Source organism: Panthera leo, chromosome C2 (genome assembly GCF_018350215.1).
Source record: "Panthera leo isolate Ple1 chromosome C2, P.leo_Ple1_pat1.1, whole genome shotgun sequence".
Taxonomy (NCBI): domain Eukaryota; kingdom Metazoa; phylum Chordata; class Mammalia; order Carnivora; family Felidae; genus Panthera; species Panthera leo.
In genome coordinates, this window is record NC_056687.1 from 113285589 (window position 1) to 113307985 (window position 22397).

The window sequence follows — 22397 nt, forward strand, 5'->3', positions numbered from 1 at the left end:
CTGAGGCACAAAGAAATTAAAGACTTTGGCCGAAGGCACACAGATGGTAAATGGAAGGCACCGTTCTTCACCCAGTCCAGACTTGTTCCTTTCCACTCACTGTCTCTCCTACAAAGAATCATCCGATTCCCATTTCGGTAGCACCTTTCCCCAGTTTCAGCGTCAGTGGCTCATATTATGCAGAACAGCAATTCCACGCGGCGCATACAGCATACATTAAATTAACATGTGGTTCACTCTGGAGTATCATCACCTCTCTAGGGCTTCGCGGGGTGTGCGGAGTCAGCGCCTACAACTTGCGTTGGACTTCCGGGGGATTTCAAAGATGAGGATGCACCGCCTTGTATCGGAGGGTCACCTAGTCTTCCTGAGGCCTCAAGACCCAACCCACATTTCTGGCACTTCCAGTGATCTTGAACTCTCCTTTTAGCCAACGCAGTCCATGATCTCCATCCCTGGCCTGCTATGCAAGTCAGTGGCTCTCAATTCAACGTCGCCAGGTCCGCTGGTAAATTAATAGAGTTTACCTCCTTCCCACCCTGGGAAGCAGGACTAAGGAGTGGTCCAAACCCACCTTTAACAGCCCAGCACTAGGTCCTGGGCCCGTTGCAGACCCAGCCGGAGCCCCCTGCCCTACTCCCGCCCAAAGCTTAGCGTCCAGACCCAGCGTTCCAGACTCGGCCCGCCCGCCGGCGCCACCCGCCTCCCCTCTCGCGCGGGTGACTCAACCCGGGGAAAGAGAAACCTCTCGGTTTTTTCCGACCTGGGTAGGGGCACGCGTCCCGCCCCGCCCACCACCCTAGCCCCCGCCCGCCTGAAGTTGTCCTTCTGGTTTGCGCCCGGGAAGCGCCGGCGTGGCTCCCCGGGGTGTGGCCACAGGACTTCAGCGACGCCTTGCCAAAGGGCGGCCCCCTCCCCAACCCGGAAGGCAGACCCCGCGCGGCCGCGGCGAGCCGGGCATGCTCACTGGCGCGGGCCGGCCCGCAGCCTGGGCAAGAGAGGCCCTCGCTAGGCGGCCCCCCGCGCTGCCAGCTGGACTCGGGCGGAGCCGGCGCCCCAGCGCAGGGTGGCTCTGCCAGTCCCCGCGCGCCTGAGCGGCCGCACACGTGTCCAGGCGTCACGTCCGCGCGCGCCCCCGGGGCTTGCGTCAGCTGCCGCTCCAGAAGCTGGTGGGCCGGGGTTCTGCGCACCGCTCGGGTTCGCGGCCCGCGACGCCGCCGGGAGGAGGAGTCTGGGGGCGCGGAAGACTGTTTGGAACGCCGGGGGCCGCGGAGATCGTCGGCGCAGTCCAGTCCCTCTCCTGCAGGAGCCGGCCGTTTCTGCTGCTCGGTTCCGGGCTGGGCGCGGTGGCGTTGCCTCGGAGCCTGCCGCCCGCGGGGCGCGCACCGCCTTGACCCCGGCGGCCCCGCGGCAGGCAGGCGCCCGCAGTTCCATGGTTGGTTCGGAGCGCGATGAGCCGCCCGTCCTCCACCGGCCCCAGCGCTAACAAACCCTGCAGCAAGCAGCCGCCGCCGCAGCCTCAGCACGCTCCGTCCCCGGCTGCGCCCCCGGCCGCCGCCACCATCTCGGCTGCGGGCCCCGGCTCGTCCGCGGTGCCCGCCGCGGCGGCGGTGATCTCGGGCCCCGGCGGCGGTGGCGGGGCTGGCCCGGTGTCCCCGCAGCACCACGAGCTGACCTCGCTCTTCGAGTGCCCGGTCTGCTTTGACTATGTCCTGCCCCCCATCTTGCAGTGCCAGGCCGGGCACCTGGTGTGTAACCAATGCCGCCAGAAGTTGAGCTGCTGCCCGACGTGCAGGGGCGCCCTGACGCCCAGCATCAGGAACCTGGCTATGGAGAAGGTGGCCTCGGCAGTCCTGTTTCCCTGCAAGGTAAGCCCAGGTGCCACCCGCGCACCTCCGCCTGGCGACCTCCCAGAACTCCTGTGTCCTCCAGCCCACTCGTATGAGCTGAGAGGCAGGTGGCATCTCTCTTATTTTAAAAAAAGAAATGTTTACACTTGTCCACCCTCCCCCACGCCCACCTGTCCACTTTGGGAGTAACTCTGAGCTGACAGTTGCCCGAGTGCTGACCCCGGAATAATTGGCACGCGATCGTTTTTTAGAACGCATCACAGCTCTCCCCTCCAGGTGCCTGCGAACTCTGTAGACTCTGTGCTTGGTGTGCTCGGTAGGGTTAGACTGGACAAGTAAAACTTGGACCAGGAAGCTGGCGGGCGGGGTGGGGGTGGGGGGTGTTGGGGAGGGAAGAAATAAGCGAGCTAAACGCACCCTTTACCAGCGCTCCGCTTGTAAGGATCTGTACTGGATTCCCCCTGCACCCCGCGCCTGCCCTCTGCGCACGCCTGACACGTGGGAGCCCTCGGGAGTGTAGCTAAAAAAAGGGCGCCTACAGCCTGTTTTCCTCCAGCAACACGAAAACCCTGCGAACCACGCCTTTCCCTCTCCTAGCCTTCCAAGGACTAGGGAGATGTGTGTTTGTACTAAGTGGGGTGAAAACATGAGTTGATTAGGAGTTTATCAGGAAGGGCACATAGGAGCTGTTACAGTTCTCCCAAGCCCATCACTTTATTTATTTAGTTTAAAAAGTTAGCAATGCTCTTGCAAGAAAAATGCAAACCACTGAAGAAAAGTCACATGAAAGACCAAGACCTCTCACCCCCTTTCCCACCATTGTTAGGCTTACTGTGTATCTTTATGGATTTGTGTAGCCACGTTTACACTTTCACAGCTGAATATAGAATCCTGGATGTCAGCGTGTGTCAAGAAGCTTCCTAAACACACACAGACATAAATTCTTCTCCAGAAATAACTTGTGCAAATTGCTGTTGTAAAGTCGTATTATTATACGTATTTTTTCTATGTCTGAAACCTAGCTCTACCTCATTGTATTTTAAATGGCTGCCTAGTTTTTCATTGTGTGGACATATTATATAGCATCTGTTTACTTACATCTAGTAATTAAAAATCTTCAGGAGCAGTTTCTGAGACATACCTGTCTATAGTACCTCATGATCATCTAGAGCTGGACCATAAAGTTCGTTTTCTAAACTTAGAAATGGAAATCATGTCATTAATAGTCTTTTTTTTTTTTTTTTTTTTAAAGTAACTGTTCTGCCTCTTGGGCCATCTAAGCTGTCTTGCATTTCTCCTTGGTGCTGCTTATTTTTATAGGGCAAGAGCTTATTTTTAAATTAAAAATAATCCACCAGAGAATTGAAGCTTGGGACTCAAGTCAGTAAAATGAGTGATTTAATTTGGTCTGTGCCCTGCCACAAATCAAGTTTAAAATAGCATATTCAAATACAGGTTTGAATCCGTGTTTGGGCTATGGGTTTTCAGTTAACCTTAATAAATTACTCTGCTTTCAACCACCTCTCATATAATGTTGACTAATTCATCCAGCCCAGTAGTTGTTTCTCATGAAATTTGGATGTTTCTATAATTTTTTTAGGGTGATGAAGAAGATGGAAGCCTTGTGGTCAAGAAAAGATTTGGTGATAGTTGACATAAGAGTGGGTATTTGATGTTTGAGATATATCATGGGGACTGCACGGGGTGTCCCATAGGATTTCGGAGGAGCTACCTTTTCAGCTCTTCGCTTTGTCCCAAACGTTCAGTGGCTTACAGAAGAAATGGCTTTAGGTGAATTACAGTTCACAGAGGGACATTTGGTTTCAGTCAGTATTCCATAACTTATTTTTAAAAAGAAATCTCATAAGAGCATTGTGTTGCTCCCAAGAAGAAGGGAAGGAAGCAGTTATGCTATATAAAGTGTGAAGTTTCACTTTCAGGACCTAGGATTCTGGTTCCTATTGAAGCATGTTTTTTGTTCCTAATGTGTAATATGCTAGTGAAGCCCTTCTTGAAGAACAGTTCTCTTGGGAATCAGGGGTACTCAGTGTTTCTAGACATGTCAGTCGTTTTCCAAGTCCCTATTCTATTTGAATGCATTTAAGGAAAGCCATCACGTTGCAAGCTGAAACTAAACAGGGTCAACCATTCCCCTACAGACCAGGCACCAAGTTTAGAAAGTGATCTTGGAGTCACTCTTGTGTGAGAGACTCATAAAGCTGGAGAATGCATGCCTCAACTTTGACCAGTAATGCAAACTATTGACAGGACAGCTCAGCCAATTAGTTTAGATAAACCAAACTTGGATATTATACAGCAAGCACCAAAGATAGGTCAGTTGAGGGTTGAGAGCAATAGGGAGTGATCAGACCTATGTCAGACTTCAGCAAGATGGGTCTGTATAGCGAGCCCTTGGCTTGCGCTTACTCCTGGAAATCATAGGGACTGCCTTGTCACTGCCCCTACCTGCTCTCAGAACTTCTCTTATGGGCTGGCTCATGTGAGAAAAACAATGTTGGATGATATACCAGAGCCCAGGTCTCAAGTGTAGCCGGGCGCTGCCATTGTTTGCCTGAGAGACCACCTCTTGGGGCCTTGATTTCCTCATCTGTAAATAAAGGGATTGAACTGCTTGACTTCCAAGGACCTGTAGCTTCTAGAATACCATGAAAAGAAGGAAGGCTATGTGGAATGGTTATTGGGTGCCTGTGTTCCAGCTATCTTTCAAGGGTCATCATTTATTAGTTTGCCTTTCTTTTTTTCAGATAAAGAAACAAATGTCTATAGAGAGGTTAGGGTTAAGTGACTTGTCAAGATCAGTAGGCCTGTTCATGAACCTGCATCCCAAAGGCACACATCCTTTGTGCTACGTAGGGATTTTTGCCTTTTATTCCAAGGCCCCAGACTATAACTTAAGGTTGGCACCCACCAGGAACAAACAAAACCATCTGATCGGATAAGTTTACCAGATGGGTCTCTGATGGGAACATCCCAAAGAGACAACATACATGTTCGCTATGGAATTCAGTGGTAGGAATTTTGTAGGACATGTGGGATGGGCAAGTCAGGGGGAAATAGCCCACAGAATTAACATTTGGGGGTATTTCATCACAGCTCTGAACTGCTCATGCTTCAGTTGGCTCACAAATGGATTTGTTGCCAAATAGCTTCCTTACATAGGTATGAGGCCACTTAATTAAAGGCTAAAGTGTTGCCAGCACCTTTGACAGAGGGAACCACATGCATTATTAGCTCAGGTCTCCTTTTAAGAAAAGGATCTCTATCAAAGTAGGGCTGTCTTGCACTTGTGCTATTTTTAGTCCATTCTATGGCTTGCTCTATGCCTGAGAAGTTTTGACATCCTCTTCCCATATCTCAAACCCACCAGCTCTCAGTGGAGCGTGGGTGTAGGGGGAGAAGTGAAGGTTGACACATTTGTACCCCCACTCAACAGTGTATGTTATCTGAATATCAGCCAAGTATTTCTCTCCCCAAAGGTGGGGAATGCTAAACCACTCCAGCCCACTAACACTCTGAAGCATTTTCTCTCCATTTTTTTCTTTGTTTTCTCTAAAAGTTTCTAACAGCGTGTCTCCAGATAATCACTGAACTGGAAAGCCTCAGTCAGACAAGTCTTCCCTGCAGTTGGGTTGTGACAGTGTTGCTTTTGTTCCTGAAAATAGAAAGTTAAAAGCCCCTCAGTGTGGACAAACCTAAAAGGCAGCGGGGACAGGTGAAGTGAGGGAGAGAGGTGTCTGACCCGTGGCCAAGGGTTCAGGAGACCTCAGGGAGCAGTCGAGGCACTTTCTGCTCAGCCCTGGCTGATCGGCAGGGGTGAGAGTGTGGATGCAGCCTGCCAGACCTTTGGATTTTTTTTTTTTTTTTCAAGAAAAGCCAGAAATCTGGATTTTTTTTTTTAAATGTGAAGTATCTCAATTTTTTTTTTTTTTTAACATTGGCCAAATTCATATTGAAGGCCAGAACGTGCAAGCCAAACCACCCCTGTCTGCAGACCAAATTCCAGCTGCCAGCTTGCAACCTCTGGTCTGGTTCTCTTTTAGAAAGCATTCGCCGAGCCTGGAAGTTTGCCTTTAACTCTTACTCTCCGTGAACTTTGGAATTCTGAGCGGTCCCAACTGTAGGTGGTTTTATAGCTTATTTTCATCTATGTTTTGCCAAGAGAATAGTCTATCCTGGCCCCCTGGGGAGCCTGAACTGTTGTCCCAGGGACTAGACATTTGACTTTGAACAGGTCAGTTTATGTCTTTGGACCTGAGTGTCTTTAAGAGAAAGAGTTGGACTAAATCACTATACCATTATTAAATCATTATACCATTAGGGAAAAATTTTTCCCCCTAAAATTTCACAATCTAGGGAAAAGAGTACTAGACAAAAGACAGAACTGGGTTCTCATCCTCGCTTTGTATGACCTTGGTCCAGTCACATACTTCCCTGAGCTTGTCTGTTCATCAGTTAACAAGAATGGAGATAACACCAAGCTGGTAGGTTGCTCCGAGATGTGACTAGAATTGCTAAGTCTTTTGCTTCACCAGATCAAATGGAAGGTGGGTGGGATCAAGGCGGTTGCTGGGTGATGGATGATCAGTTGCCCAGAAGTCTGAGAGGATAAGCCACTTTGCCAAAACCATTTCAAAGGTCTTTTCTTCATCTTGAAAACTCCTCTAAGACAAAGACCATTTACTTTGGCTATTTCCCCTGTGGTCTTCACTACTGACCGAAGTTGGCTAGGTTTCCTCTTGAAAGCGTGCGCAGGCAAGCACCAGAGTCCACGTACATCTACAGTGAGGCTCCAGATTTTCAGGAACCAAATTGACAGAATTTTTGAGTGTAAAATTAAGAACAGAAGCACTAGAGGGGCGCCTGGGTGGCTCAGTCAGTTAAGCGTCTGACTTCAGCTCAGGCCATGATCTCACAGTCTGTGAGTTCGAGCCCCGCATTGGGCTCTGTGCTGACAGCTCAGAGCCTGGAGCCTGCTTCGGATTCTGTGTCTCTCTCTCTCTCTGCCCCTTCCCCACTCTCTGTCTCTTGCTCTCTCTCATACATAGGGGCACTTGTACCCCAGTGTTTATAGCAGCACTTTCAACAATAGCCAAATTCTGGAAAGAGCCTAAATGTCCACCAACTGATGAATGGATAAAGAAGTTGTAGTTTATATATACAGTGGAATACTACTTGGCAAAGAGAAAGAATGAAATATGCCCCTTCGTAGCAACGTGGATGGAACTGGAGAGTGTTATGCTAAGTGAAATAAGTCATACAGAGAAAGGCAGATACTATATGTTTTCACTCTTATGTGGATCCTGAGAAACTTAACAGAAGACCATGGGGGAGGGGAAGGGAAAAAAAGTTACAGAGAGGGAGGGAGGCAAACCATAAGAGACTCTTAAAAACGGAGAATAAACTGAAGGTTGATGGGGTGGAGGGAAGGGAAAGTGCGTGATGGGCATTGAGGAGGGCACCTGTTGGGATGAGCACTGGGTGTTGTATGGAAACCAATTTGACAATAAATTTCATGTTAAATAAACTAAAAATTTAAAAATTTAAAAAATTAAAAAAGGAAGAAAAAAGAAAAAGAACTGAAGCACTAGAATGCTGGGTAGGAGCCCTAAAGTTTATGCTGATTCTACACATAGTTGGCAGGCATTTTTCACAGGTCACCACCTTCTAGAACTAGGAGTAAATCACTGTGACTTAAAGTTGACATTAAAGTTGACCAGAAGGGAGGAGAACTGAAAGGTACAGCAGGTCTGGTCTGTAAAATGCCTAACCTGAGATTGGATTAGATCCTCCTGTTCTGTGTTAGATCCCCTTTTTTTTTTTTTGAAGCTCCTACAAAATACCGTATGCGTATGACTACAGTAAGACCTTATAAAATGTAAGAGCCAGACTCGTGCAGACAAAATTTGTGAACGATGGCATTTTTCATGCAAACTCATAAGGTCCTCACTCCTTGAAAGGGACACACAGTAGGTACACATTTGCTAAAGCGAACTCCCAGTGCAATACATTGTGTATTACTGGCGAGTTGTGCAGGGTGGGATCATACATGGGGCATCAGAATATGACTCTGCTCTGCACATACTGAAGAGGAAAATAAGAAAGCTAAAAAGTTTTCCTGATTAAATATATCTTTATGTTAAACCTGAGAATGTGCTTTCTAAGGCTTACTAGAGATAGTGAAAATTCTCTAGCAGAATTTCATCACTTTTAACCCAGGTCCTCATCTAGCTCCATTAGCTTTTCTTAAACATTGGGAAACTGTTGGTCTCATCTCCAGTTGGTTTTCTGTAGTGATTTTTCGACTATATGGTGTCTGTGAGATAAAAGATTACCCCTTCCCAGTGTTTAGCCACAGACACTGTAGACGGATGAAAGATATACCTGTGTTAAATGTGTGGGCCTGGGCCCTATTTTAAAACTTCGAATGGACAAAAGTAGTATCTTTGGGTTACTCCTATCCCCAGGCTACCTTCTCCTCTAGTAGTTTTTTTGTTTGTTTTTTTCTTAATTTAGTTTTGAGAAACTAAGTTTTGAGAGACAGCGCGAGTGGAGAAGGGGCAGAGAGAGAGAGAGAGGGAGGCACAGAATCCGAAGCAGGCTCCAGGCTCCAAGCTGTCAGCAGAGTCCGACGTGGGGCTTGAACTCATGAGCTGTGAGATCATGACCTGAGCTGAAGTCCGACACTTAACCGACTGAGCCACCCAGGCGCCCCTCTGCTACTAGTTTTGAGGGAGGCCCTTCTCGAACCTCCTAGTCCAGATCCCCGCTGCATCCCCACATGAGGGGTTTGGTGACTTCTCCAAACCTCAGCAGCTCCTTGGTAAAATAGGGTGCACACTGGGTTGTTGTGAGCATCAAACATGGTAATAATTCATGCAAAGTGCCTAGCACAGCCCCAGCACTGAAGAACCACAGCACGGTTAGAAGCTAGCAGAAAACAAATGGTCAGTGTGTGAGGTCAGGTCCAGGCATAAACTTTAAAAAGAAAAAAAAAGAACCTCTTTTCTCCCACATACTTTCCTAATGAGTTTCTCTTCCCTCCTCCTTATCATGTAGGTTTCATACAGCTGAGTTACTCTGGCCCTGGCATCGGTTTTTCAGTGACAAGGCCTCATGTTTTTCATTTCTATAATGCTTTCAGAGGAGAAAGCCTGGTTAGATTAGGCAGTGTTTTGTAACATGTATATCTTATTTTATACATTATAAAGTATGTTTTTAAAAGTTATGATCATTATTTTAAAATGTAGAACATATAAAAACATAAAATTAGGGGCACCTGGGTGGCTCAGTCAGTTAAGAATCTGCCTTGATTTCAGCTCAGGTCATAATCTCAAGGTTGTGAGTTCAATCCCCACATTAGGCTCTGACCTGGACATGGAACGGGCTTAAGTTTCCCTCTCTCCCTCACTCTCTGCCCCTCCCCCACTTGCACTCTCTCAAAATATAATATATAGTTAAAATATATATTTATATATAATATGTATATGCAGTTAAAATCTCATAATCCTCCCACCTAGAAATAACCACTATACCATTTTTGCATTTGTCCTTACAAACTTACATCGACATCAGTGGGGTTTTTCACTCAAAGAAAAGCAGGTAAGATAAACCACATACAATGTCATAACATATTTTTTCATCTAACACATTGTGACTGCTTTTCAACATTGGTAAATAGTCTTTAAGTTCATGTTTAATGGCTGCATAGTATTCTAATAGTACCAGAGATGTTTAAGCAAGCTCCCATTTGCGGTCATTTAAATCATTCGGTTAAAAAAAATTTTTTTAAGTACTGCTAGAGCAGTTCTTGTGCATAGGAAAGTAATTATTTCCTAACGGTAACTTCCTAGAAGTTGGATGGTAGGGCCAAAGTGTATGTGTAGAAATCAAAAAGCTTTTGATAGCAGAACCAAACTGCTTTCTCACTTGGAATCCTTCACAATTGAGTGTCCATTTCTTTACACCATCACCTACAATGGGTGTTATCCTTTTGGCTTTTTTTTTTTTTTTTTTTTTTTTTTTTTTTAACACTACTGCCTGCTTTTTCTCCCTGATGGAACCTTGGGCCAGAGCTGGCTCTTCCTGACTACCTACTAACTTTCATATCCCCCCATACCTGGGAATCTCCTGCAGCCTCTCCCTCCTACAAACCATCTGACCAGCCAGTCCTTGCCTCCCCCGCAACCCCCTCCTTCTGAAGCTATGAGTCTAACAGAGGAGACAGATGTGCCCGCAGAGCCCTCCTCAAGCAGCAGGAGCAGAGGAGTCTAGAGACCTCTCAGCAGTGTTGGGGGACAGAGCCGCATTATGTAGGATAAGCAGCTATCTACCCACAAAGAAGGAAGGGATGGAAGGTCCTGATGGGGTTACGTAGGGAGGCCAGCAGAGCTGCTTGTACAGAGTGTTGTTTACCTTGTCTGAACGAGGCATATTATCTCATGTTATCTCCTCCTCATCACTTTGTAAAGGAAACAGGACACAGTTAGTATCCTGCCTAAGAGATTTGCCCAAAGTCCTACAGTTTGTAAGTTCAGGGAACAGAAACTCCAGGACGGGCCTTGTAATTACACACACAGTGTCTTTTCCCCCTCAGCCTCCTGCCTTTCCCGTTATCGGCTTCGCCCCTCCCTGAGGAACAACGATCCCCCCTCCCATTCCAGATTCACATAATGGCTTCTGGCGGGATGACCCCGGTATCAGGAGGGCCCTCTTATTAAGGTTGCCAGGTAAACTACAAGGTGCCAACTTAAATTTGAATTTCAGATCAACAATATTTGGTGCAATTTCAGGTAATTTTCTTTTGGTGCAAGTATAACCCAAATGTCGCCTGGGACATCCTGGGCATCTTGTGTTTTCAGTTGCTAGATCGGGCAGCCCTACCCCTTAAGTCTTCCGGTGAATGCGATTGTTTTAGTTGAGAAATAAAGACTGCAGAGGGATGCAGCCCTGTTGGAGGCGGGTCGTAGCGTTTAGTCTGATTATGCAGGTGGGAGCCTGGCTTGGAGGAGTAAGGGCATAGTGACAAAGAGCGGGCGAGGCACTGGTAGGGTGGCAGAAAGCCTTTAATTCCGGCTCTGACCCTGAGGTGCTTTTGTTTGCTTGAACCCACGCTCTAAAGGCACCTCACAAAACTGCTTCTCCGGGAGACTGTGTCGTTGCCTGCTGACTCTGGTCTGGCCGTGGTCAGATGAGAAGCGTGTTGGGTCAAACGTCAACTTTTGTTTAAAGTTTCTGAGATTAAAAATAACCCCCTGCCAGCCCAAGGAGGCTTTGTACGGCCAGATGTGCTCCCCTCCCCAACGGCAGGATGTTCTCAGATGACCGGGCTAACATCGCCCCAGTCTGCCCCCAGGACACCTGTGGTAAAAAAGTCATCTGCACCGTGGGGTTTGTCAGCGTTCTCTCAGGCAAACAGAGGAAGTCTTGAGCCCAAGACTTTATTTTTTTTTTTATTATTTTTTTAATGTTTATTTATTTTTGAGACAGAGAGAGACAGAGCATGAACGGGGGAGGGTCAGAGAGAGAGGGAGACACAGAACCTGAAACAGGCTCCAGGCTCTGAGCTGTCGGCACAGAGCCCGACGCGGGGCTCGAACTCACAGACTGCAAGATCATGACCTGAGCCGAAGTCGGCTGCTTAACCGACTGAGCCACCCAGGCGCCCCAGAGCCCATGACTTTAATTAGCATTGCCTTCTCCAGCAGAAAGCTCATGAAGTTAGATGTCCGTGTTTTCTTAGTCTCGCCACCGTTTGACGGTGCTGGCCCTGAGTGATACCATCTTCTCATAATAGTATCCGTGGAACCGTTACGGAACCTTTGGCTGAGGATTCTTTGCGCTGCCTCACAGTGGAGGTAAGGAATCCACCCTCTGGGTTAGTGCAGATCCACTAAGGTTCTTAGAGGATGGTGGCTAGACAGATGCAGGTTGAGCATCGTGACTGAGGCACAAGAAGAGAGTTCACTTTCTCCTGTTGCCCAAGTCTAACCTTAATGAGAGTCCGCGGATGAGTGGTCAACGGTTTTGTAGATTCACGCAGAGGTGACATGGTAGGCTCAATTTGTGCTACACGGAACACAAGGTAACTGAACTCTAACTGGTGGTTGTAACCCCCCCCCCTTTTTTTAATATTTATTTATTTTTGAGAGGCAGGGGGGAGAGAGAAGGAGAGGGAGAGGGGCAGAGACACAGAATCCCAAGCAGGCTTCAGGCTCTGAGCTTTCAGCACAGAGCCCGACGCAGGGCTCGAACTCAACGACTGTGAGATCGTGACCTGAGCCAAAGTTAGACGCTTAACTGACTGAGCCACGCAGGCACCCCAATAAACTCATTTTAAACAAGAGGGATATAGAGCCGCTCGAATGACAACCGTATCGTTTCCCCATCTATGTAAGATTGCAGAAAAGCTTCAAACACCCCCACCCCGAATAGTTTATGTAAATAAAATATGTGAAATTCCTTTATGAAAAATAACAAAACCCATAGTGACCGAAGTCTAATAAAGATATTTTTCTTTCTTGATCTCAAGATATATTGATTTTTTTAAATTCTAAGTTCCATAGTAAGACTTTTAATTAAAGTAAAATTAATACGGTGGAGAACAATCATCTGCAGATAAACCTAATGTCTGTTCATTTACCAACAAATGTCAGGTGGGCAGGAAGTAGGCAAATCAGTAAATCAATGAACAAAATAAATAGACCCATAAATTAACTAGAAAATAACCTGTGATCATCCACTGATATTTTGAGGGCACAGTAACAGACTTTTAGTCATGAAGGAGCTAGTTCAACTTGCTAGAAGTCCTTTTAGAAAGTGGTAAAATTGGGGCACCTGGGTGACTCAGTCAGTTAAGCATCTGACTTCGGCTTAGGTCATGATCTCGTGGTTCATGAGTTCGAGCCCCACGTCAGGGTCTGTGCTGACAGCTCAGAGCCTGGTGCCTGCTTGGGATTCTGTCTCCCTCTTTCTCTGCCCCTCCCCTGCTTGCACTCTGTTTGTGTCTCTTAAAAAGAGTTTTTTTTAAGTGGTAAAATCTGGGGCCACCTGCACGGCTCAGTTGGTTGAGCATCAGGGTCTTGATTTTGGCTCAGGTCCTGATCTCACGATGCCTGAGATTGAGCTCTGCATTGGGTTCTGCACTGATGGTGTGAAGCCTCCTTGGGACTCTCTCTCTCCCTCTCTCTCTGCCCCCTACCCTGCTTGCACTTTCTCTCTCTCTCAAAATAAACATTAAGAAAAAGTGGTGAAATCTAAGTTTAACTGCCAGTTAAAATGTAATTTCACCATGCTTTGGTTCTATATGAGGTTTAACTACAACTGCCATTCAAACAAGTTTTTTTTTTAATTCTTTTTTGAATTTTTTAAAAATTTATTTTTGAGAGAGACAGACAGAGCATGAGTGGGGGAGAGGCAGAGAGAGAGAGGGAGACACAGAATCCAAAGCAGGCTACAGGCTCTGAACTGTCAGCACAGAGCCTGATGCCAGGCTTGAACCCACAAACCAAGAGATCATGACCTGAGCCCAAGCCGGGAGCTTAACCAACTGAGCCACCCAGGCACCCCTTTCATTCAAACAAGTCTTAAGAATGTTGAGGGGCGGGGGGGAAAGAATGTCAAGAAGAGAAAGACCTCTACCAATAGTCCCCTAATTATCTGCTGATCATACATAGTAAGTTATACCGCCAAGAGATCATCCTTCCACCTGAACTGGTATAACCCAGATTCCATGTGTGAGTTCACCTCCCCGGGAGTAAAAGAGGTTTACCTGTGTAAGAAAAAGGGGGCATGGGTAGCTTCGTCCTGGAGCCTCTTTATGACATGTCTGGAATCAAGTAGAGGAATTTCCCTTGGACCACTAAGTGTGATAGATAATGAACCTGCAGTGGCTAGTTAGGATAACAATGAGACTGTAGTCCAGGGCCAACAACTTTTAAAGGATCAGAGGAGCAATGGAGAAAGCTTTGTCTTCCATGAGGGGCAGAGAGATCAAAGAAGTGTTGGTTATTATAACAACTGATGTCTTCATTGTAAAAATTTATTGGTTCACTAAAATGACTCCCAAGAGCTTCTAGTAAATAAAAAAGAAAAATTAAGTAACTTAGTTGCTTTTACCGGTAGGTATGCAGTTAAAAGTATATATTCTTTAAAAAAAAAAAACAACAACACCCTAGTATAAAATTTAATTCATTCAACCAACCCTGCAGAAAGAATCTCTGCCCCATGGAGGATAAATATGCTAACTCAGTCCCTGAATTCTGTAACACGTTTTTATTTTTATATGATTTCAAATTTCCACAACGGTTGTAATAATAGTACAAAAATATTCCCATATGCCCTTTATCCAGACTCAGCAGTTGTTTCCTTTTTGCCCCATTTGCATTTTCATTTTGTGTGTTCTTACTTCATACATACAGTTATTTAGCCATTTTAATATAATCTGCAGACATCTTGCCCCTTTCCCCCAAATACTGCACTGTTTCTCCTAAAAACAAGGAGGTCTTCTTATATAATTATGGTCCCGTTATCAAAATCAAGAAATGTGACCTGCAGTAGATACTATTGTCTAATCCACGGTTCATATTCAAACTTCAGTTGCTGCCCCAGTAATGCCCTTTGTAGCAGACCCCGGTCTGGGGTCCTACATTGCATTTAGCCGTCTGTGTGCATTTTGTGATCATTACAGTTTATTAGATGGACAGAAGAGCACACTTTGCTTTTGCTTACTCTAAGACCACGAGGTCGTTTCTTGGATTTAATTCAAACGTTTACGAGCATCAACAACAAAATATTGATCGTGCTTTGTTTTTCCTGAGACACTCTCCTTTGAGGCGCCGGCAGATGGTTTGCTAATAAACTTCAGTTTCCTAGGAGGTGTAAGTGGGCGGGGGCAGGGCGGTGACCCCACAGTCCCTGAGCAGGGACATGCTTCTGCCGGAGCTCAGGGTGCCTCCATTCTAGTAACCTGTTGGTTGTTGGAGCTCAGGAAATTGTTCTTGAATTGCAGGGACTCACACTTAATGAAATAGATTAAGTAACCTGTTCTAAACCAGTCACAGGATCCATGACCTTGACTAGCACTCTGGCTAAACAGGGTTATTCTGTTTATGTGCTCATTCCATAAACAAATACAATGTGACTGCGTTTATTAGGTAAATAACAGGTGTCTAGTGTTTGTTTTCTGACGTATCTCATCAGATTTGTGTGTGAACGGGTTCCTCTGCCAGAAAAGGAAAAACCCTACCTAAATTCCAACTTAAATACACCCTTCAAACCCCATGCCCAGGGAAAGAATTGGCACTAGTTCCTGCTTTCTGCAAAGACTTAAAACTGAGGCACCAGGTCACATGTCGCCTTTCACAGCAGAACACGTTTGCACAAGAGTTTTGAGCCACCGCAACCTGAAAAGTTTCTAAAGAGCAGTCAGAAATGTTATGTCAGCATTTGTTTCTCATTCTGCCGGCTCATCTTCCCCCTCCCTACATTCTGCTTTAGCTTGGGGCTTCCGTGTGCGGGTGTATCCCTGCGCCCTCGCTCCCAAAAGAGGTTTGCTTAAAGGGAATTCCCACTTCACCTCACCCCACCCCCTGGGGGACCGTGAGCAGCTGTGGCCCTGTGGAGAAATCTCATTTATAGGTGTGGACGTGTCCCCAGGACACACAGGCAGCCCCAGCGCTCTGTCTCAGGAACGAGAGTGTGCAGCAAGAACCGGGGATCTCAAGGAAAGCTGGCATCCTCTGGATCCTTACTGTTTGGTGGGGCAAGCCCCAGCCAGAGTGTGAGAAGTGAAACCTCAGGACTTTCTTGCCAGGTACCAGAGAAGATGGGAGGGCCTCCTTACTGGTTACTTATTCGTGACGTGCTGCTCCGCTCTTCATTCCTTAGGGAGAAGCGTTGTCATGAAGGGCTGTTTTTTCTCCTTGCAATCCAAGAAAGAAGTTAGTATTAGGACCTGCCTGCTTCCAGAAGCAGTGTGTCTGCGGACCCTGGGCTTGGGGGTGGGGGGCGGGTTGGGGACTGGGGGTTAAGGCAGATGTAAGTTTCTTTTACTGAGAAACAAAGTTTCTTTGTTTCTTTTACTGAGAACATTGATTCTTTGACTCCAGAATTACATCCCCTACCTTGAAAGAGCACTGGAGGAGGAGCACGGGAATGTAGGGCTTGCCCCGCGTGTGGCCAGAAATGGCCATGTGGCCGTGATGAGTCAGTCAGTCTGTAGAACGGGTAGAACTAGCACCCTGGCCTACCTCCAGGATCTGCAAACCACCAGGCTCTCCTTGTGTGTCTCTTCACTGGCAGCTGGCGTTCCCGAGCTGTCCTGGGTAGTGCCCGTTGGGTGGGGAATGACCAGCCTGACCTGCTTACTGGTGTGGGCCCCTTCTCACAACTGGCATTGTGGCTGCCCAGCCAGGTTTTGTCATTCATCAGAATCAACCCCAGGCCATTCTGCCCTTCCCCAGACATTTGGCCATGCCTGTTACATTCCTGGGTGTCACAATGGGGAAGGATTGCTACTGGCATCGAGTGGGTAGAGGCCAGGGATGCTGCTAAACATCCTACAGTGCACAGCACAGCCCCCACCATGAAGGATGATCTGGTCTAAAATGTCAGTACAGGTATCCCCCACTTTTTCAAAGTCCATTTGACATGATTTTGCTTTTACAAAAGACCTGTTTTTGCTAACCAAAAGAAATCCGAAGAGGATTTTCACATCTACGAAAGAAGGTGGAAAGGGAAAATAGCGGTCAGCATTTCTTGGGCAGTGCACATCCTGAGCAGCAGGAGTGGCCTCACCTAGCTTCTTCCCTGGGACCTACACTCAGCATCAGGACTCCATAGCTTTGAACTGCATCTGTGAGCATCTGTGCTTTATCTCAATTGATTTTGTGCATCTGTTAGCAAGATGTATCCTAAGGTATCAGAGAAGCCCAAGAGAGGTTATTTCTTGGCACTAGGAATGCTGGAAAAGTTTTTCATCTAAGTTAATGGCGATTGCTTCTTTGCTTTATGCCATTTTGTCTCACAAAGGGTTTTGTAGAAACACTGTACGTTCAGATAGCGGGGAAAACCTGTAGTGCTACTGTACAGGAACCCGGAAAACAAACTAAATTGTCAGTAAAATCCCCGAGGGTATCTGGACCTGCCTTCTCATTTAGGTTTCATCCCCACTGTTTGCTCCGCTCCCCCAATGCTAGAACCGGTTGGAGCTGTTCCAGCCATAGTCCACTTTGCCTACAGTGAAGCTTTCCCAATCTCCTCCTCAGCCCATCCCCACTTTGAAATCGACTGTCACCACCACCACCACCACCACACACCCCCCCCCCCACCGCCCCACCAATCTTTGTTTGCATAGTTGTCTGTACTTCTGATAGTCTTGAGTTATTTGTTGTTGCATGGCATGGCCCCTCTCGACCGGAAACCCCAGGAGGGCGGGATCTGCAGCGGATTCCCTCTGTGTGCTCCAGGACAGAGGTTGGCAGCCCTGAGGAACCCTCGGAGCTGGTCAGGAAGACACAAGCGAGGGGCCGGTACAATTTGGGTTTGCCGCTCAGAGGCACCTACAGAGCCTACAGCGTCAGGGAATTCAGACTCTGAACCCTCCCTCTGATCCCCGGATGCGAGCCCCTATTCCAGAACAATGCCGCAACAAGTATGCAGTGTAGCACAAGAGCGCATGCGTCTGTGTGCGTGTGAGTGCACGCATATTTAAAGTTTAGATCTTTTCTTTTTAGAGATCATCTCTTATCCAGTCGTCATAAAAGTGGCACCAGTGGTCATGAAGACACGCCCTCGCCCATGATGGAAAAGAGAAGGAATAGATTGCCTTTAAAGTTCAGCCTGTTTAGAAAAAGCAGAGTAAGCACCTAACACTTTAAAAATATACTTATTTAAGTTAATAGAGGCTGTAGCAAGATATTTTTTTGTAAGGTCGTTGTCCACACGAATGCTAAGTAGCGCCTTTTCTATTTGTGTAGCTTGGGGGAGGTTCCCTGTTCTCTATATTGGGCTGAAGGAAGAGTGAGTGGTTTGTAAGGCAAACCAGATAATTCAGAATGTAAAAATTCCTACCTGAGCTACACAAGAAAAAGTTCTAAAATGACTGCTAGACGATAACTATTTGTTGTACATCTGAGTTCGTGAACACGGAGTGGTTTGGGGCTTCGGGTCAGGGGCTTCGGGTCAGGGATACAGGTGGTATCCTTCCCTACACTCTTTGCCAGAGTTCATCTCGTTCTTGGAATGATTCGTGGGCAGCTGCGATAAGTGGCCCGTTCCGAAACTTCTTCAGATCCAAGGATCGGGGACTTGTTTCAGCCAGAGAATCTGCCACAGAATCTGGACTAATTCTTGCTATTTTTATTGTGGGTAATGTGTGTTTTTAAGCTGGGCAGAAATGCCTTACCCATCACTCACAGAAAAACACCAGAAGGCTCTGTATTCCTAACCACACCCTAGATTTAAAACACAGTTAGTAGGGATTTTGTTTTTTTAGGGGCCTTAAACTGTGAAGAACACAAAGTAGAAATACATATGGATAAATAAGTTTGTTTTTCCTTCTGATTATAAAGTTTTTTTATACCCATGCTTTTAAAATTAGACCATGGTTTAAAAAGATGAATAAGCATTCCCTATGGGCACAGTAAATAATGAAAACATTTCTGCCAAGTTCTCTTGAAGGTTATTATAATCCACTTTAGGTGTGGGGGAGAAACCAGCTGCATTTCTTTCTTTAAGCCACCCACTTCCTCATGAGGGGAGACTCCTCTCCCTAAGAATGGAGACTGCCTTCTCACCCTCCTCTCAGTGAGTCCAGTTTAGGGTCCTGTGTGGAGAAGGTCCCCAGTGCCTGCTTGTTGCTAGTGACAGATTCATCTGCGGAGATTAGGATTTGACCGACTTCAAGTTTATAAGGGGTTTACCCCTGGGCAGTGTAGTGACCATCCAAACAGACACGGGGCTTTGTTTTGTTAGCAAATGGGCACGGCATCTTAGACACATGGCCTGGCCCTGCCCACCTTCGCTGTCTTTACGTCTTGGTAGCGGGGTGGGGGAATCCAAGCGGGGTCACGCAGCCGATGTACCTGCCACCACGAGCTTGAGGGGGATGCGGCCGGCTTCTAGTTTCACCCAGAAAGGTGATTCAGGTTTCCTGATTCTTCACAACACACCAGCACAGCTCTCTGGGGAAGTGTCTACCTGTGGGCTGGTGCCCCATCTGGTATCTAGGAGTTAACAGTGTCATTCTTGGGAGGGTTGGGAGAAGTCTGGTTCTTTGCCGTGTGGTCTTTTCCCAAGATAGGTGTGATTTATTCATCAGGACTGTCATCCCAAGTGCAAGGGAGAAAAAGGTTTGGTTCCTACCCTATTAAGGCAGCATTTGAGGGACAGACTGACTATCAGAAAGCTCGTCTGGGACAAGTGCCTGCCCTGGAACTTGAGGAAGTGGTCTGGACCCTCCTCATTTTAACCTCCACTGGCTGGAACCCACCTGGCCGGCAGGTTCCCGAGCTGGTACAGTAGCTCTTGGGTATGATTTCCCGTCACCCAAAAAGTGTATGTGGAGCCCCTTGGGACTGGGGATGGGTAAAAGGTGAGGAAAGTGAGGTCATAGTTCCAGCGATGTGGGGGGCCTTCAGCCCCCTTCCGCCCTGACTGCTCACTCCCGCAGGCAAGAGCAGGGAACTGCGGGGGCAGCTGGCCCGCAGCCGGCCTCTCAGTCACCAGCTTGAGCTAGGAAGAAGGGGCAGGGGACAACCAAGAGGAATTAAACTGTTTTCATAATTGTCTCTGGGTGAAAACCAGTCTGGAGGTAACCTGTTCCTTGCCCAGCCGCACACCTAAGCAATTTGAAGTTCTCAAAAATTCTTTAGGTTTCACAGAAAATACGGGGAAGGCCCGGTTTCCTAGGGCTGGCTCAGCAATGCCGTTTGAGATGTTAATAGTAAGGAGCACTTCAGTTCTCACGTTTTCAACAATGTGGGAGTGAGGACGTGGCCCGCCGTCCCTTCTCGGCGGAGGACATTCCCAGTTTTATGTATGGCAAGACTGAGGATGAATACGAACTGAGACTCGTGGTCTTAACTCCTCTCAAGCGAAAGTAGTTGAGATAAGAATTCAGTTTAAGCCCCGGAAACCTAAGTGAGTGAATCGTCTTAGAGGTTTGCACCAGTAGGAGTTTTGAGAAGGCGTGATGGCTCAACGTGTTAATCTTTCTGTCCTTGCAGTATGCCACCACGGGCTGTTCCCTGACACTGCACCACACGGAGAAGCCAGAACACGAAGACATCTGTGAATACCGTCCCTACTCCTGCCCTTGTCCCGGTGCTTCCTGCAAGTGGCAGGGGTCCTTGGAAGCCGTGATGTCCCATCTCATGCACGCCCACAAAAGCATTACCACCCTCCAGGGAGAAGACATCGTCTTTCTAGCCACAGACATTAACCTGCCGGGGGCTGTCGACTGGGTGATGATGCAGTCGTGCTTTGGCCATCACTTCATGCTGGTGCTGGAGAAACAAGAGAAGTACGAGGGCCACCAGCAGTTCTTCGCCATCGTGCTGCTCATTGGCACCCGCAAACAAGCCGAGAACTTTGCCTACAGACTGGAGTTGAACGGGAACCGGCGGAGACTGACCTGGGAGGCCACGCCCCGGTCCATCCACGACGGGGTGGCCGCGGCCATCATGAACAGCGACTGCCTTGTTTTTGACACAGCCATAGCGCATCTGTTTGCAGATAATGGCAACCTTGGAATCAACGTGACCATTTCTACATGTTGTCCATGAGGCACCGAGGTTATTTGGGCGCAGTGCTCTGTGGTTAATAAAGGTTTTTATAGATGTTTTATTCACTGTGTCTTCACAAGTCAAGACCCACAGTTACCCCCCATGTTCTGTTTGAACAGCAGCTTCCCATCTGGCACTGGCCCAACAAAGTTCACTAAACAGGAACGAATGGGGTTGGCCTATTAGTCATTTGGAGTCTGTTCTGTGATCTGAAATCAACTTTCTTACGAAATTGTACTTACTTACTGAACAGCACTTGACAGGTTGCTCAGGGCTCCTGTAGGCCAGTACGTTAGGAATTAGAGGCTCCTTCCTGTCTGACTCTCTCTATTGGTCTCGCCAAGTTGACAAAAGCACAGTGACTGTCAATAGATACCTTAACCTTTATCTTGTTTTTAGGGAGTAGGAATTGTTTTAGTCTTTCTCAAACTGGATGGCTGATGGCTAACCAATATGCACAGAGCCCCCCATAGTACTCATCTTAAACATGCAGATTTGTGGAGCCTGTGCATTTAACAATCTCAAGTGATTCTGTTCGACAATAAAGTTTGAGAATTACTGAGTTAAATTGTGGAAAGGGTCCAGATTTTAAAGGTGCTTTACGACTGCCCTCTACTGATACCGTTTGTCTTTCTACGGCTTCATTCCCTCCTCACCCCTGAGCTGCCGCTCCCAAATTAAAACCAGAACTGCAGATCCCCATGAGCACACTCCTGAGATTTGGTCACTGTCTTGTGTTTGGGGTGGATTGCCTAGAAAAGCGAATGGTATGGCCATTGATAGTTCTCACCTAATTAGGTTTTGCTCATCACTAGTACAGATGACCTGTTTACACGTGGCTTCCCTCAGAGGCCATCCTTGACTGTAGCTGGTGGGAAAGACTAGATCAGTAGAGTTGGAAAAGCTTTATAACCAGTGTCATATGCTTGCTATTTAAAGGTATGTGTTGGGTGGTTGTTGTTGTTTTTTTGCCACATTCACTTTAGTTTTTTAATAAATATTTTCCAAAAATGAATATTTGGCTTTCTTTTCCCCGTTGAATAATGTTTATTTAGTGGATGCCTACCATGTGCAGGCACGTGAAACTTCACGGCTACGTTGGGCTTGGAGCTATCGCTATTTCCACACGAAGAAACAGCCATTTGCCCAAGGTCATGACACAGGTCCATATTAGATAGAACTGGGGTCCAAACTCACTTCCTTGAACCATGGACTGCCATTGGTGTTGCAGGTCTCTCCCTTGGAGATGTTCTTTTAGGTGCCAGCACCGTGGAAGAAGAGTATTTCTCCTGCTTTACAGAATCAGAAGAAGAGGCTTGGCCAGGGCTGATGTCCAGTGTCCTGGGTTTGAGCCAGGGTGATCCACTCCCTCGGTCCTGACCCTGAAGTCTCCAAGGAATTCGGAATATTAGCCCCAAATGCCTGATGAGGACTAAAGACAGCCTGAGCTTAGCAGCCCAATGGCATTAGAGTAGCACCTTGTGGAAGAGATGGCTTTAGAGTTGTTTCGATTTTTTAGGTGAGATGTGGTATTGGGCTTTTATCCAGGATAGAGTTCTGGCAGGCAACGAAGGTTCTAGAAAGTTTCACCGTACACAGCATGGCCATAGACGTTTCTGCCACAAGTGTTTTTGCCACATTTTCACTGCATAACTAACTGGCCATTAGGCAATTTTGCCATAAGAGACAAAAATGACAAAAAATTAAAGCGGGACATTCATTAAAAAGGACATAATGGGGGCGC

At 47.1% G+C, this 22397-nt stretch overlaps 1 protein-coding gene and 1 long non-coding RNA gene across 2 annotated transcripts; one reads left to right on the plus strand and one right to left on the minus strand.

Annotated features, from left to right (window-relative positions):
* The first annotated feature begins 1280 nt into the window (after positions 1–1280).
* SIAH2 (siah E3 ubiquitin protein ligase 2) lies at positions 1281–20714 on the plus strand. Its single transcript, XM_042955935.1, has 2 exons — positions 1281–1868; positions 20096–20714. The coding sequence occupies exons 1-2, from the start codon at positions 1452–1454 to the stop codon at positions 20651–20653; spliced, it is 975 nt and encodes a 324-aa protein (XP_042811869.1). The 5' UTR covers positions 1281–1451; the 3' UTR covers positions 20654–20714.
* Positions 15040–16420, minus strand: LOC122230206. The gene is made up of 3 exons (XR_006207340.1): positions 16118–16420; positions 15712–15789; positions 15040–15282 (listed from the first exon to the last, which is right to left on the minus strand). It is a non-coding gene; the product is annotated as an uncharacterized LOC122230206 (long non-coding RNA).
* Positions 20715–22397: the final 1683 nt, after the last annotated feature.

Excerpts from the sequence above, each read along its gene's own strand:
- SIAH2 (XM_042955935.1), top strand. The coding sequence starts at position 1,452 with ATGAGCCGCCCGTCCTCCACCGGCCCCAGCGCTAACAAACCCTGCAGC. Across the intron at positions 1,869-20,095 it reads CAGTCCTGTTTCCCTGCAAG|TATGCCACCACGGGCTGTTC; the intron begins GTAAGCCCAGGT and ends CTGTCCTTGCAG.